This window comes from Muscardinus avellanarius (assembly GCF_963383645.1).
Source record: "Muscardinus avellanarius genome assembly, chromosome: 2".
NCBI classification, from domain to species: domain Eukaryota; kingdom Metazoa; phylum Chordata; class Mammalia; order Rodentia; family Gliridae; genus Muscardinus; species Muscardinus avellanarius.
In genome coordinates this window covers 132,861,868-132,879,888 of record NC_137787.1, presented here as the reverse complement: position 1 = coordinate 132,879,888, position 18,021 = coordinate 132,861,868, and the positions used below count along the sequence as shown (strand labels likewise).

Below are 18,021 nucleotides of genomic sequence, written 5' to 3'. Positions count from 1 at the left end.
AGATCTACTGCTTTTTATCTACTCATCTTAATCTTCTCTTCTGAATTATGATATACTCAAAATTAATTTCCTTGCCAGTTTGTCCTTCCCTTATTCTTATGCTTCATTCATCCACTATGTAAACAAGCATATGATTTTTCTGCAATGGGATAAAATATATTTCTTTTTTTTTTTTTTTTTTTTTGGTGGTACTGGGGTTCCTGGAAGCCCTTCTACCTCCGGGCTACACTCCCAGACCTATTTTTGCATTTTTATTTGGAAACAGGGTCTCCTAAGCCAGCGCGCGGGGCTAGCTTCGAACCTGCGCGATCCTCCTGTCTCTGCCTCCCAAGCGCGGGGATTACAAGCGTGCGCCACCACGCCCGGCTAAAATATATTTCAATAGCCAAAAAAAAAGAAAGAAAAACAGACAGAAAGGAGAGTTGATGGTAAAAATAAATACCCTCATGGTGTTTAAATTTAAGTGTCAACTTGATGGGGCAATAGGGCACCCAGATATTTACTTAAACATTACTATGAGTGTATCTGTGGGGGGTTCCAATCAGATTAACATGTGAATCAACAGACTGAGTAAAGAGGACTACTTCATCCAATCAATTGAAGGCCTAAGTACAACAAAAAGACTGACCATCCCACAGGTTAGAAATACCTTCTCCTGCCTGATTATTTGAGCTGGGGTGGCATGGGTCTTCTGCCTGCAGCTCTTCTCACGTCTTGTGCCTACTGACTTTCAAACTATAATTTACACCATTGGCTCTTTTGGTTCTCAGGCCTTTGGACATGCACTGGAACTGCATGATCATCACTTTCCAGTTTCAAGCTCAGCAAAACACAGATCTTGGGAGCCAATTTCTTACAGTAAATCACTTGGTTTGAATCAAGGTGTCCAAAGTCTTGGTAACTCAAATGAGAGAACCTACACAAAGAGAACTCCTGAAATAATTCAGTGAATTGATGCTAATAAACTTTACCACCTTTTTGTAAATTTTTTATCGGTGGTTTGTAGTCATACATCTTAATGAGATAAAAGATTTGTGTAGACATACATGCACACATCACACAATTAGTCCTTATCCAATCCCCACCCCATTCCCTCCCCATCCCTCCTTCCCATGCTTGGCTTACTGATTGACTTTCATATGTTTAAGTACATCATATGCGTTAGAGAGTTCCCTCTTGCCCCCTCCAATCCCCTCAGTTAAGTTGCCTTATTTGCTCCTCTACAGACTCTCCTTCTTCATCTAGAGTTCCTCCTGTTACCCATTTCTCCTTAGCTTTCACATATTAGGGAAAGCATCCAATTTCTTCTTTTTTGTGACTGACTAATCTCACTTAGCACTCTGAGCAAGCTTAAGAAAACTACAGCAAAATTAAATAAAATTAATTAATAAAAGCTAATGACTACTAGAGTAATAAAAATATAATTTCTGCAAGAAGTAAAGTTGATCTCATTTCTTACACTTTGCAGTAAATACTTTGGGAGATAACCATGAAAAGAGCTCTCATGACCCTGTGCCCTTGTATAGCTATCTCACTGGGGGAAAGCTGTTTTATTCCTGTCCTTTTTATTCTGGTTAACAGTTATTTGTCCTTCAAGACATAAGACACAAGTCATATGCCCAATAAAGCCTCCCCAGAACCCTCAAAGAAAATTTAAGTCTCTATAGCATTAATGTCTCTGCAACATTTTGTTTATAACTCTGCAATATTACGTCTTATTGTAATTTATCTGCTTATTCTATTTCCTGTGATGAACTGAGTAATTTGAAGGGAAAAATTATGAAATACTTTTTTATGTAGTGAATGAATATCTTTCTATGGCAATCGATGGCAAAAGAACACTACGTTAGATTATTCAGTAAATTATTTAACTATCACTTTAGTATTCGGATACTGCTAAAAAAAAAAAAACCTTAAGTGTGCATCTACACAAAAGTTATAATAAATCAGAACCCCAAATAAACTGAAGCAAAGTAGAACTTCAGACACCATGATGAAATGAAAGGAATGTTAATTTCCAGTCTGTGAAAGACTGTAGGATCTTAATCTACCTGGTTTTCAATATCCTCATCTATGCACGTGACAGACTAGACTGTTCACCAGATCTGAATACACCACAACTCCTTACCCATCTTAAATATTCAGAAAACTTTCTTTTAAGCATGAACCAGTCATATACATACCTAGATGTCATTACCATTCCTCTACTCAAAAGTAAATAAATAAATAAAATGCTAAAGCAAGAGGCACATAGAAATTAGAAAAACCAGCAAGGCCCAGAAAGAGAAGATTTATATCTAAGCAAGATGTAACAAAAACAAGTAAACTTACTGCATCAATGGTGAAAATATATTCAGAAAAAAAAGTTCATTAAGCACCACAATACCAGATACAATGTTAAGTACTCATAATAGCAAGGTGAATAAGATAATATTTTAATTTCCAAGGAATTTAGAGTCTCTATGATAGCATGACAAGCAAACAAATCATTAAAACAGAATGTACAAGTATTAAATCTGAGGGAGGTACAAAATGCTGTGGGAGAGCACAGGGTGAGAAGAACAACTGTTAGGGGGATATCGGGGAAAGTGCCACTTAAATCAAGGGGTAGGTCCTGAAACATGAGCAGAAGTATTTTAGACAAAAGATGAAAGAACATAACAATTGAAGAAATATAATAACTGCTTAGGAAGTAACACTCATACAGTGTAATAAAGAAAACCTTCTTGCATTAACTCATATATCCTAAGGTTTAAAATTATTTAAATGCTTATTTTAAATTCAAGGACTATAAAAAGGTTATCTGGTTATAAAGAATTACTATAAACTAAATGAAATAATTCTATGACATTTTGTAAGAAAATATGCATATATTTAGAGATGAAACACTTCCCTTTTAAGATAAGCAAATTTCATTAAGCTTGAAAAAATGGCTTTATATTTTTTATTGAAGATTTTACATGCCAGGTCAAAATGTTTAAGAGAAAAAATGTATGCCATATGCTTAACACAACACAGTACCTAGCAATAAGGATTCTATAATGAATATAAGTTGCTATCATATTATATGCTACACCCTCTCATCACTATTAAAAATAATGGCATGTTTTAATTAGCAACAAACTTAGAAATGGAAGATTTAGCTTTGAGTATCATCTCTGCAACTAAGCATCTTTTCAATGTTAGACATACCCCTTTACCTCAACCATACTTTACTCATTACATTAAAGTTAATCCCCATTTACTTCAAAGAAATTGGGAAACGATATTCAAAACATAAAGTAGGAATGTAAACCCAATCTTTAAGAGCCAGTTCCCTTCCCAAAAGTGAAAAGGCTTTAAGTAACAGTAGAAATATTTATTATCTTTAAATCAACTGCAAGTTATTTCTCTCAGTAGATGAAAGTACTTGTTAAATGATATATACGTAGACATTTACACTCCCATAAAATATTGTATTAATCAATGTTTGTTCTACTTTAGTAAAGAGAAGAATTGCAATTAATAGAAGTTATATTAACCACATCCTCCTATAATTCCTCCTATATGTCACTTTTTTACTCAAGTAAATACATGTTGTGGTCCATATAATTACCTCAGACATATAAAATACGACAAGAAATCCATAAAATCTTTTTTCTATAATATATATATATATATTTTTTTTCCAGTGCTGAGGACTGAACTCAGGGGCATTTTACCTCCAAGCTATACCCTGAAACCTACTTTTTATTCTTTATTTTGAAACAGGGTCTCACTGAGTTGCAAAGTGCCCCACTAAGTAACTGAGGCTGACCATGAACCTGTGATCCTCTGGGTTCAGCCTCCCAAATATTGGAATTACAGACGTGAGCCACCACGCCCAGCTTTCTATATATTAATACATAATATAATTCTGGTTCCAAGAACTATCTAGAGCATCAAAAATTTGCCTGGCAAAAGGTGTAAAATTCAAAGCCAGTTAAAATATATAATACTATATAACTTATTAATTGCCCAAAACTCAAAAAAAAATACAGTTCTTGCTAAATATTTTCTGTACAAATCCATCCAATGATCCTGCATTCATTTTGATTTCCTCTGAGAATCCTGTCCTGACTCCCCAGGGGAAGCATTTCCTACCACAGACCAACTCAGAGGCTGGGTGGCTCCTCCCAGTCCAATGTCCTCTCTTTACACAGAGCTACCTTTCAAATGATCATCTAAGTAGCTATATTTTGTTTAGGAATAGGAAAGATCCCTAGCTTTATAAAAAGAAAGGTCTGAGTCCCAACTTAGCTACTCAGTACCTAATAACCTTATCTACTTCTCCACATTCCCTGCAGCCTTAAGTTTCATCTATCTCTAAAGAAGGAATGGTATCTATAAAAAGAGGGTTATTCTGATATTAGATAATACTGTTCAGTTTCACAAGTGCACTATAAATACTTAAGAAACATTAAGATAATAGGCGAATATTATTTTCTAAAACAAACTGATCCTTAAATAGTGTTTAATAGTCTAACTTGCACCAAGGCTGTTACCCAAGTACTCTTCTAAATATCTAAGCAAATACTCCCAGAGGGAGGAATTACTTGCTCAGGATCATCACTTGTGTCTGACTACATCTGCATGTGCTATTCACCCATGTGAGGGAAGAAGAGATGTAGCAGGCTCCAGACTCATGTCACCTCATGCCTATTCCTGCCCTGGTTTTTCACCCTCCTCGCTTAAACTAGGAAATCAAGGAAAACTCCTCTATATACTATTTAAAGACTCTGTAGGATTGAGAACAGATCGTCCATGATTCACTAAGAAATATGAAGAGTGAGTATCTGAGATCCCCTCCCTGACAGGTTCACCAAGCTCAGATACTCTAAAATGGCTCAGTTTTAGTTAGGTTATTTTTTCCAAGATCAGATATCCTCAGGACTAATATAAAAATAATAACAACAAAAGTATAAACTAAGTACATCTGTACAATTTCATGAAAGAGATATCCCAATTTTATACATAAAGGAACTGAGGCACAGAAAGTTTTAACAACTACAGCTATGCCATAACATGAATGTGAAATAAATTGACTTTTTTCTATTGCTGGACATTTAGCTTGTCAACTATTTTATATCATAAAAATACACTTAACTCTCATACTCATCCACAGGTAATTTTTCTTCAGAAAACAGATTAGCTTAATCCAGTGAAACATCTGAAGATACAACTGAGTTAGGGGGTTCCAAAAGTGCCATGAGCAATCCATCTCTAGTTTCTAGTTGCCTCTGTGCTAACTCCAGTCTCAAGCAGATGCCACCTGTAGCATGGCAGATTGCCAGTGAACTCTAGTCTTACATCCTGATGTTCTTCACCACCCCAGTGAAAGCCCCTTTTCCTTTCTATATAGCAGAATGAAAGAAGTTATCAAGCTAAGAAATGCAGCTAAATGTTTATAGCCAGTATCTGTTACTAATAAGCCAAATGTCAATTTCTGTGTCTAGTCAAGAAGAGCAGATAGGAGTTCAGTGATTCCCCAAACCATAAAAATGAAGAATGGAGAAAGAATGACTTTCCAAACAAGTATGAAAAAATCTAGAACTATTAACAGCAGAAAAAAAAAAAAATGAAGGCTAGGCAGCCAAAATCAACTGACATCTATAACATCTAGCCCTTGGCTGCCATCCACCTCATACACTCCTTTCCTTCCATACTTTCATGGTACTCATGCTTAACAACATTACCATCTTAACCACAAAAGAAAATGTACACACTACCACACCATGGAATGAAAAACAAAAACATACATGAACTTCATTGTTGGTCAGTTCTAAATATACATTTTTCTTGGAACTATTTCATAATCTGACAATACATAGCTACATAATAAATTCAACCATCCTCTTATACTTAGTATGCAATGGTACAGGAAGAATGCAAACAGTAACAATGATAAGGATAACAATTCCTACTTAGAAGAGCAAACCAGGGCCACTAATTCAAGGCACAGTTCATGGCAAAAATTCCCTGCCCTGGCAAATGGAATTTCTTGGTCAGCCAATTTTGGAAGCATTCATTCTTACAATCTCCAAAGATATTGCTTTTCCATTATCCTCATGGCCACAGATACCCCTTCTAGCATCTGCATTGCTTTACCAGCACACTTCCTCTTAGTTAAGCCTTGGGAGCTCAGAATCACCTTAGAAGTAAAGGACCATAGGCTTCTGTTTACCAGGCTTGAGGTTTCTTCGGAAATACAACTTCCCTAAAACCTCAGTAAGCTTTTGGGTAATCTATTTGAGTCGATGGATTATATTTGCAACTCAAATATATCTCGCTGAAATATAATCAACTTAGGTTTCAGCTTTAAGTTTCAGTCTCTTTGCAACAGGCTTTCTCGCCAGTACTCTTAGCCCCTTGCCCTCAGTCTAATGATCCTCCTTGAAGAAATGAAAACAGCAAGCTAAGTGAGGAGGCATAGCTATTCTATCACTTGGTCCCTACTTTGAAGATCTTTATAACTGGATTGTAACTTTAATCTAGAGGCTAAGAGTATACTGCTGGAGGTGCTTGGGAGGAGCTTATGGAATACAACTTTACCTAATTTAAACTCCTGTCTTGCCGGGCTTGGTGGCGCAACTTGTAATCCCCACTTGGGAGGCAGAGACAGGAGGATCGGGCTGGTTCGAAACCTCGCTGGCTTAAGAGACCCTGTTTCAAAAAATATATATAATAGGTCTGGGAGTATAGCCCAGAGGTAAAAGGGTTTCCAGGAACCCCAGTACCACCAAAATTAATTAATTAATTAAATACTCCTGTCTTTCAGCCAGGCGTGGTGGCACACACGTGTAATCCCAGCATTCGGGAGGCTGAGACCAGAGGATCACAGTTCACAGACAGCCTCAGTGACTTAGTGAGGCCCTCTGCAACTCAGTGAGACCCGGTTTCAAAATAAAGAATTTTTTTTTTAAAAAAGGGCAGGGGGTGTAGCTCAGAGGTTTGAATATCCCTGGGTTCCATCCCCAAAACAGCAAAAAAAAAAAAATCAAAACAACAAAAAAAAAACCTTCTGTCTTTCCTTCCTCTAACTTTAGCATGGGGTTTAAAAAAATGGATTTCCAACCTAAAAATCTCTTGGGATTTTGATTCTCTTCTATTTTGGATAGAAGGCAGAAAGCTGCAGGCAGAAAGAACCTCTCTTACTTGAAAAGACTGTATTTTTCTTTACTCATAGTCAAAAGATTCTACCAAGCTGCGAGTGGTAGTGCATGCTTGTAATCCCAGCATTTGGGAGGCTGAGACCAGAGGATCAGGGTTCACGGACAGCCTCAGCTACTCAGTGAGGCCCTCCACAACTTAGTGAGACACTGTTTCAAAATAAAGAACAAAAAATAAGGCAGGGGGTGTAGCTCAGAGGTCAAATGTCCCTGGGTTCCATCCCCAGACTCGCCAAAAAAAAAAAAAAAAAGATTCTACCATCTCTAAAATTTCATCCTCAGTAGCTGCATGAGCAAAGTAAGAGAAAAAAACATTTTAAAACCTGCTCCATATTCCTTAAAAAGCTAGGGCTGGGCATGATGGCACATGCTTGTAATCCCCACACTTGGGAGGCTGAGACAGGAGGATGGCACGGATCACACGGATTTGAAGCCGGCCTCAGCTACTTAATGAGGCTCTCAGCAACATAGTGAGACCCTGTTTCCAAATAAAATATAAAATAGGTCTGGAAGTATAACCCAGAGGTAAAAAGCCCCTGGGTTCCACCCCCAGTACTACCACCAAAAAAAAAAAAAAACCCTGCTAGAGAACAGTAAAATCCTTACTACCTTGTACTCCATTTCAATATCTAAGCTCTGTTTCTCATAATGTCTCAACTCCAGATAGCAATTATATGCTTGTAAGGATTCTTTCCATTTTACAAGTGATAAAAACTCAAGGTTGACTGATTTGAAACTAGTAACAACAATAATATCTTCTTCTTCTTCTCCTCCTACTACTACTATTGCTGCTGCTGCTGCTGCTGCTGCTGCTCCTCCTCCTCCTCCAAAGGATTAACTCAGGGGCACTCCTACCTTCAGGTTATACCTTTATCTACCCATCCACCTTTTTTTTTTTTTTAAACAGGATCTCACTAAGTTGCTGAGGCTAGCTTAGCACCTGCAATCCTCCTGTTTCAGCCTCCCAAGTACTAATAATGCACTTAAAATAAAAATTAAATTACATATTTAAACTTTTATTTTTAATTTTTTTCATTTTTGAGAGATCATTTATCTCTTAGAAGACAGCCACCACAGACACAGACACTATGTGCTCCAACAAAATCAACAAGCTATTTCTCTCTTGGTTTGGTCAAACTCCAAGACAGACTTTACAGTATAATTTAAGAGTTTATGTGTTCACAGCATCCCCACTGGAGGAATTCTAGCACAGGTCCTGGAACTGACTCTGTGGCTCCCCTTTAAGTTAAATATTCATCCCTGAACCAATCACTGATTCTAGCCACCCATTAAGGCAGATGTTCTGGTCAACCAATCTAAACCAGCTGAATTAAGATTTGGTAACAAATCATTCATTAAAGGAAAACTGAGGCACCATTACAAAAAAAAAAAGGAATGTAACTAGATATACAAAAAGGAGAGATGTCCATCATTCTTGGTAATATAGCATGTTAACAATGTTTAATTTTCAAATTTTCTATTCAATGCATGATATATTTTCTTTTAATAACATGACCCATTTATGTACTTATAGATGATCATACATATAGGTTTACTGTAAAGTAATTATGAAATTTTTACTTATTCCCAAATGCCAGTAGTAATGTTTACACATGGAACATATACATACTCAACACACTATCTACTTATAGGAATAAGCGACATATTTGTGTGAGTCTAATTTATTTTAGGATCCAGGATCTAGACCCTACTGTTAAACACAATTTCAAAAACTGGTCCTCATTATTACTGTCCAATAATGATGTCCTACATGTACTTAACATATACAAGGGCCAGAAGTACAATATACATGAATATGAATGTGTGTGTGTGTGTGTGTGTGTGTGTGTGTGTGTGTGTATACACATACACATGCATAACTGTCAGCTCCTCTCCTCATGGAATTCACAGGCTAAGAGGAGAAACAAACATACCTATAATAATAGAGAATGATGTGTGATACAACAGAAATAGGATGACAGTACATAAGGTAGCAGAGGTACAGACACAAAATGGAAAGCCTCTGGAAAGTCTGTATAACAATATGTTGAGTAAGTAGTAAAAATGCAGATGAGTGAATATAACACAGCTATACTGGTATATAAAATGGTACTGAATGTGCTGGACTCAATGAATTTCTTTACATTATTTGGAAAAAATAGCAAAAGAAGAGAAACCTTGAGATATTTGTAATTAACAGTACAAATATGTGCCAAACACTATCTACCAATATATAAAATATTTAAAATTAATATAACTTGATCATATGCTTCAGAATATTTTCTGCTTTAGTGTCATTATATATAACTAAATCAATGTTTCTGTGGAAAATCTCAAAACTCCTTAAGATATTAAAAATTCCAATATTTGCATATTCAATTTTCCATAGCAAGATTAATATATACAAGTTAGTATAAAACAGTATATATTTGAACATAAATTAAAATGTAGAATTATTATAAATAAATGTGGTTTTATAAGTATTAAAGACCACCATGAGGTCACTTAAGTGAAACTGTATATATATTTTTAATAAATTCAATTCAAATGTAAAACATACCTTTTTATTTATGAAGTTCTAAATATCATTAAGATAATATTATTCTGGGTATCAAGCTGCAAGTAAAAAAATTCTTAAGGAAGAAGACTTACTGTCATATTCAAGTATGAAAACTAACTTAAAATTTCACTTTTGACAAAAATACCATGCCTTATAAATCAAGAGGAGAGGAACTTAAAAACCACAAAATACCCTCAAGGCATCTTGTTATGCTTTCAATACAATAAACACTCTACTTAGAATGTAACAAAATAAAATTAGAGGAAACTCGATTTCTTAAACTAAAGAAACAATGATACATCTCATAGTAAATCATGAAAAAAATTATGAATTCAGGAATTTATGAAAATATCTACATCTACAATTAATTCTATAATTACAACTATAGAGTTATTCTATATAAGACAGCTATTCAGAAAACACTACTGTAAAATTTTTGCTAAGTAAATATTAATCCTCTATTTTATTTTTAATTTATTTATATTAAAATCTGTGATAAGATAGTTCTATATTATAAACCAAATTCTGTATTTATATTTATTACACAATATTCTGTATTTACAAAGCAGTTACTTCAAGGAAGGAAAAACCTAATATAAACACATGTCAAGTATGTTTACAAAGGAAGCAACAAGATTTAAGTGGTGTACCTGCTTTAAAAAACAAAACCAGCCAATAAATCTCCTTAACATAATTAAACTCTTTTGTAATGTCACATGAAATAATGCCTCCTGAAGTCAAAACTTGTCCATCAGTTTCGTTCACTGGTAGAGCGACAATGCAAAGTCTTGGACAATACTCTCACTGTAACATTGGTTACAAACTACTCATCTTCCTGATACTCTCCATCCCATAACTGAATGTTTTAAGTCAACTCTAATAGTGTACTTAACACATGTACCTACAGTGAACTCATTCATTGTATTTCTTATTACACTGGTGATTCTTCACCAAACTCCCACAATCCACTTGGGTGGTAGAAATGACAAACAAAGCAGAAAAATCCTAGGCATAGCTGTGTTAAAGTACTCTATTTTAATACATAAACTTTACTCTGCAAAACTTTTAATTTGGGGGCAAGGCAAGTATAAAATATGACCTAAAGTGAAACATTAGTATTCTCATACTACATAGAAAGAATAAACAATAAAAAAATGTTTTAATAAAGGTTGCCATGACAAAGGTAATTGTTTAAAGTTAAAACTGTTTTGAAGTTTCATTAGTTCCCTTTTTGATCATATAGGGCACATTGATAGATTGATTCACTATTTTCATCTTATACTGTTCTTTAACTTATTTTTTTTTAATGAAAAGCTTACTTCAAAAATTAGAGGTTTTCAACCTCTAACAAACCACTTAGTATCCTAAATGAATTTTATTGGTTTTGTTACTACTAAATAAATAGAATTAAGTTTCAGCAATTTTTAAATACCTGTGATTTTCAATTATTTTGAGAATCAGATTAAAATTTCACATGACATTTTCGTCATGAGTGTTTTTGGAACAATAAAGCTCTAAACCTACATACAGTTCAAGAAATATTACACTCACTTCAAGTGACTAATTCATATTCTATAATCAATATAACTAAATAATAAACAGCTCATTTAATCTCTGCCCCAAAAGAGTCCATTTAAAAATGGATTGCATTCTTAAAAAAAAAAAACAAAGAAATTTTAAACTTTTGTTATTCCAAAATTCAATGGAGACACAAAATCTTAAGTGGATTGGGAAATATACCATTTCATACTGCCATAATTGTAAGGACTCTATGCTTAATGGTAAACTTGATCTCTAAAATAATGGTTAGATACTTCATGGTAGATTTGCATTGCATCAAAGAGTTAAATTCTTTTCATCTGAAAGAAAAATATTTCACTCCCTTTTGTAGTCTACTGTATATCAAAAGATCCCCATCTGTTAAGAACTGACCTAGTATATACTGCTACTGCTGCAAAGTGTAAACTGGTTACACATTCAAATCGGTTTCTAGCTTATGAAAGCTCTACTGCTCTACTGGTTAAAATGTACTAAGTACGCATACAAATACTACCATAACATCATCTAAAGTAAAAATAATACGGGTTAGACAAAAACTGAGAAGAAAACTTGAAATGTGTTCCTTTAAATATACAGATGTACAGTACCAGCTAACACGTTAACTTATTTTTGAGACACTTATCTTTTCCTTTAAAAAGAAAATAAAAGAAAAAAAGCAAGTGTGACAACCTATTTGCAGCTAGCTAAAATAAAACTCAAGAAAATCATATTTCTACCAGTTGTTTTGAAGACAACTGGTTATATCAACGGAGTTACATTCTCCCAAACTTATGCTGACTTATCGTGATTTATTTCAAGGGTATCCCAAAGTAGAAGTGATATTTTGTATTTAAACAGCAAAAAAAAGTAAAGAGATATAACTTCCTATCTTTGACTTGTCACACCATGGAAAAAGGAAAAAAATGGCTTCAACTTTTCTGTGAATTTAAGAGGTTCATAAGCCCTAGATGTTATCTAATCCGTGTCTCAGGGCACTACTGCCGTAGCTGCAGCTTTTTCAGTTTTTCAATACATCAAATAAAAATAATTGCTCTGCCAAAAATTCAAGGCTGCGTGAGTGTTATAAAATCCCTTGGCAAGCATATTTTTATATTCCTGTGACTCCACACCAAATACAATAGTCAATTGATTGCTTCTGATTTACACCTTGCCTTCCAAACCCAACCGTACAGTATGCCAAAAACTAAATATTGCAGATGAAACTGTTTAAAAAGCTTTGCTGCGGAGAAAACTGCCTTTACAAAGCACTAAGAATGGACTACTCTTAATTGAGCTCTATTTATGATTCTCCTCTCCTTCTGTCTTCCCCTTCCTTCCCCTGTCATCTTGGAAGCTTCTTAGCCTCTCTGTAGATAGCGCAAAACATTAAGTCATACACAGTTATGCAGTAACTCTTTCTTATCATGAAAGAAACCAAAACCTGGGACTGCATTTAACATCTCTCCTTTAGTCTTTATCCACATGCCATGCTCCTGAATGCAACTATAGAAACCAACCTGTATGATTTGGTGCCCTTATATTTTAAACCTTGAGTGCATTAAAAAAAAAAAAAAGACTAAAAGATCAGCATATTCGGAATAATATTACAAAGAAGGGAAGACTGCCTAAGAGAGAGAGGTGGGGGTGGATACTGGCACAACACTCTCCATCACAGCCTCGGAATATATTTAAAGACAGATGCAAACAAAACTGCATCATTTTCTTCCTCCCTCGAAAACATCACAGCCCAGCTGCTCAAGTCAGAGCTAAATGCGCTTCTCACATTTCAGTGGCACAGGGGAATTTAGGCTCCAGGGGCAGGGCTGTCATCCTCGGAGGGCCACACCGCGGGCAATTAAGAGTGTGGGAGAAAGAAGCCCAGAGGATGGGCGATCTCCTCACCCCATAACTAAACTCGAAAGTCGGCCCCAAACCTCCCGGGCGAGGACCGCTGTACTCAATAGTCATGGGGAGTGAGAAGAAGCGGTGTTAAGTTGGGCACCGCGCTCAGGTGGCAGGAGAGGACCAGAGGAGAGGAGGAGAGGAGGGTGGCGTGTCTTGGCAGCGCGCGGGGTGGGCTGCACCCGCGGAACGAGCTGTGCGCCGGGCCGGGCCGGGCCGCGCGTGTGGCCCTGGTGGCCGCGGGCGGGCGGGCGGGCGTGGGGGCGGGGAGGCGAGGGAGGGAGGGGGCACGCCTTTTCCCTTACCAGGTTGAGCACCGTCTCCACGATGTCCCTGTTGCTGACCTCTCCGACCTGTATGAGTCCGATCAGCACTGCGAATTTCATCCGGATGTTGCGGATCGGCACGGAGGGGTTGATCATCCCCGCGGGGAGCACCACGGAGCCGGGCCCGGACGCCCCTCGCAGCTCGCCCATCCCGCCGGCCCCCAGGCCGAGGCCGCCGCCGCCCGCGCCCCCGGCCCCGACGGCGAGGAGCCCCGCGGGCGGCGGGTCGAGCCCCGGGCCCGGCTTCTCGCTCGCCATGGGCGCCCCTCCCGAGGCGGAGCGGGGAAGCGCAGCGGCGCCGCCCCCGCCGGTACCGTTACACCTGCCGCGGCCCCCGCCCCCCGGCCGGCGCCTCGGAGCCCCAGCATCCACCGGCGCCGCGGCGCTCGGCCCGGCCGCCCGGCGGCTGTGGCGGTGGCGGTGGCGGCGGCGGCGGCGGTGGCGGTGGCGGTGGCGGCGCCGCTCCCCGCGGCCGGCGAGCGCGGCAGTGCCGCCCAGCAGCTGTGCCGCCGCCGCCCGCGCTCCCCCGCCCGCCCGCCCGGCCCCGCGGAGATGCTGCCGCCGCGGCCCCGAGCCCCGGGCGCCGGCGGCTGGCCGAGGCGCGAGCCGGTGCTGCCGCTCGGGCTGTGGCCGGCGCTACGGACGCTGCCGCCGCCGCCGCTCCGGGCGCCACTGTTGTTGTGAAGCCCCGACGCCGCCGCTCACGCCGCCATGTTGCCGCCCCCTGCCTGCGGTAGCGGCCACTGCGCCTGCGCAGAGCCTCCGGGGGCGGAGCCCGCGCGGCTCCCTCGGCCCCGCCCCGCCCCGCCCCCGCCGCCCTCCCCCAGCCGCCCCGGCGCGGAGACAGGTGAGCAGGTGCCGGGGACGCCGCCCGACGCCCGGCCAGCGGCGGGGGCTGCGCGGGGTGGCCTCCTTGGGCTGGGTCCCTGAGGGTGGATCTCCCGTGGGGATGGAGGCAGCGTGCATGTCTTGCCTTCGCTGCCACCTCCTCCTGCCCTCTATAGTCTTTTACTAGGAGAAGGTTCATCATCTTCGCGATCGCATCCAGCTGCTGCCACTGCCCGCGCCACATACTAGTAAGGTAGGGGAGTGGCAGACGACCCCCCTCTCTCTCCTTCTCCCTCTCTCTCCCTCTGTTCTCTCACTCTCTCTTCTCTCTCTCTCTCCTCTCTTCTCTCTTCTCTTTCTCTTCTCTCTTCTCTTTCTCTCTCCTCTCTTCTTTTTCTCCTCTTCTCTCTCTCCCTCTCCTCTCTATCGCTCTCTCTCTCTTTCTCCTCTCTCCTCTCTTCTCTTCTCTTTCTCTTCTCTCTTCTCTTTCTCTTCTCTCTTTCTCTCTCCTCTCTTCTCTCTCTTTCTCTCCTCTCTATCGCTCTCTCTCTTTCTCCTCTCTACTCTCTTCTCTTTCTCTTTCTCTTCTCTCTTCTCTTTCTCTCTCTCTTTCTCCTCTCTTCTCTCTTTCTCTCCCTCCCCTCTCTATCGCTCTTTCTCTTTCTTCTCTCTTCTCTATCTCTATCTCTCTCTCCTCTCTATCTCTCTCCTCTCTTCTCTCTTCTACCTCTGTCTGCCCCACTTTGCCCTTTAGCGAAGCCCTGTCCGCCTGCCCTCCCTGGAATTTCCCAAAAGGAAAAGTGGCTGGCAAAGCAGAAACAAACACACCGGGAGGGACGATCCTTCATTGCCAGGGGAAGGATGCAGATGGAGTGCAGCGGGTCTTTTTCCTACATCCGTGAAAGAGTCTGACACCTGCACACACGCGCGACTTAAAATAGAACTTGTCAAACAGGGGTCCGCTCTGTAAGGGCTCTGAACAACAAACAGCTCCTTAACTCGCCTCTCAGCCTAAAAAGGCGGCACTCGTGACACTGTGTGGTCCATTGGTGGGAGCACCATGTCCCACCCATTTACCCTAAAAATCCACAAGTATGATGCCGATTAATGATGACTCCCTTTCTCAGAGGCCTGTATGGTTCAGAAGATTTTCTAATTATGTAAAAATATAGGTGATTTTACTGCCAGCCTTGATCCATGAGGAAAGTCGATTTGATGTCTTCCCAGACCAGAAGCAAAAATAAAATAAAATAAAATAAAATTACTTTTGATTTCAAGAAATTAACATGGGCACAGTAATCTTGCTGCTGGTTTCTTTGAATTAAAACTAAGTGTGACTGCTGGTTTCTTCCCCGATATAATAGAATGAATTTTTCTTTAATATTTTATAAGATCTGTCCTTTTCAACAAATATATATAACAAGCTACCAGAAATTTGAGGTATTCAAATAATTTTAATGGTCATCTCAAACTCAGTATACAAATTCATCATATGTAATTGGACTCACTAGTTAAATTAACTTCCAGGATGTGGAAACATGGAAAAAATCTGAAGTACTACAGGTCCTAACAAAGTTCCTCAAATAGTGCTTAGGTATAGTTTTGGGGTATGTTTGTTTTTAAACTTGCACTGGAGTGATTGAATTTTTAAGATAGCCACGCAAAATTTTCCAAAAAAGTTATAATCAATAGGTCCATTTAAATTAATTAACAATCAAATTACAAAATGCTAACATGGTTGAAACAATGGGAAACTTATGAAACATTAGTCTTGATAGTATGACTTGAAAAATCCTGTGACATATCTATAGCACTTTTGTCTGTCCCAACTATCATCCATTTCTATGAAAATTATCTCATTTGTAAACTTAAAATGATGCATCTTTTTAAATATATAAATCCAGACAGAAAGATCATCACACAATTTTTACCCCACTGTGCATAGGTATCTATGTGTGTGTATACAGGTTCTACCTCTTGTTATTTTTAAACATCTTCCATGATGCTTTGAGAGACAGTGATAACCTGAATTTTCTCTCTTTTTTTATAAATGCATAGCTTAATACCATTTTAACATTTCTGTTTTAATTTTTCCCATTTGGTTTCTTAAGCAACATGTGTGCATTTGGGGAGTTGTTGTTTTTTTATCTTGTTTGTTCATTTTTCCCTTAATCGAGATGAGAAGTGAGGAAAATCACTACTTCAAATTAGGAAAACTCCACTTCTTTTGCATACTTACTTCAGTTTCAAGGCTCTTTAGAAGAACTCACCAATTAAAGTGTTCTCCAGTAGCCCGTCAGCTCCTCACAGGTGGTATGGCACTGTGGAAAGTGCATGGGCCTTTGAATCACAGTCATAACTTACTACCTGTGCAGTCTGCTCAAGCTAGTTAAAATTCAGTATGCTCATTCCCTAAACAGAGACAATAACACCTTCCCATAGGGAAGTGAGAATTCAATGAAATAATTTCAACTCAGCAGCTAGCATACAGTAAAATGGGTCTTTGTATCTTTAGTATATAGGCACAATGTGTGTTGAGTGACCTATAAACACATGTAACACCAATTATAACACGTACAAGTCTTTACAATTATACAGTTATATGTTCTCAATACTATCTCCAAAAGCATAAAATTTAGAAAAGACAGCAGGTCTGTTTCCGTTTGGCCTACAAAGACTATTTTTCTGCAAATATGCATATAACTTAGCACTTATATTCACATATTTTAAAGTAAAACATAGCTTGATAATAATAGAAAATGTTCATTTTTAAATCTCCAGATTTAAAACATGTTTCATGGTGAATATAAATTTGTATACATTCTGTCATGGCCACACTTTCAAAGGACAACCCTTCAAGGATAAGAAGCCCATGAATCTGAATTTTAAGAGGCACCGTTGCACGGTGGCTGAGAACACATGCTCCAGAGTCAAGAGAACCTGGGTTTGGATTCCGGTTCTATCACCCTCTTCTATTTGCAGTCTAGATCAGATGAGCTTCAAAACCTCAGTTTACCCAACCCAATGGAGGGATGACTATGCTCTTTCCCAGGATTAAAGCAGCTAATTCACTTAAGGTACTCGGTATTTAGCAACAATCAATGATGTTTCCCTATACTGGCTGTGGGAAAAGACCATGTTGTCGTTATTTTTGTGTTTTTCACATCTAACATGCCCAGCATATAATTTACATAAAATAAATGTTTTTTAAATGAATCGATAAAATAATAGTTCACTGTAAATATTCCCATTTCCTTCACCTGTTTATAGTTTTTGTTTTTGTGGTACTAGTGATTGAACCCCTGAGGAAGGAGTCTACAACTGAGGTACATCTCTCAATCCTTTTAATTTTTTATTTTGAAACAGGGTCTCACAAAGACACTGTGTGTTGCCTCATAACTGCAATCCTCCTGCGTCAGCCGCCCAAGTACTAAGATTATATGTGAGTACCATTTTGGCCAGTTCCTTCGCCTGTTCTTTAAAGAACAAGGTTTTTGCTTTCCTCTACACTTTATCTGAATAGAAAACCCCAAATTCTACATGGGTTAGAACCAGTATAAAACAGAAAGAAATTCTTACCTAAACCTCAGCCTTTAGAAATCTAACTCCCATTGATGCAACCCCAAATCAAACTCGATTTGTTTAGTTTGGTTTGGGGATTTTCAGCAGCATGACACTA

At 38.9% G+C, this 18,021-nt stretch overlaps 1 protein-coding gene across 5 annotated transcripts in view; it reads right to left on the bottom strand.

Annotated features, from left to right (window-relative positions):
* NBEA (neurobeachin) overlaps nucleotides 1-13,772 on the bottom strand; it is a gene marked incomplete at both ends in the record, with an annotated part of 621,684 nt that extends 607,912 nt beyond the window's left edge. For all 5 annotated transcript variants that reach the window (XM_080719963.1, XM_080719960.1, XM_080719962.1 and 2 more), the window contains one exon: nucleotides 13,494-13,772. In XM_080719963.1, coding sequence (XP_080576089.1) covers nucleotides 13,494-13,772 — 279 coding nt within the window. The remainder of the gene's footprint in view (nucleotides 1-13,493) is intronic.
* Nucleotides 13,773-18,021: the final 4,249 nt, after the last annotated feature.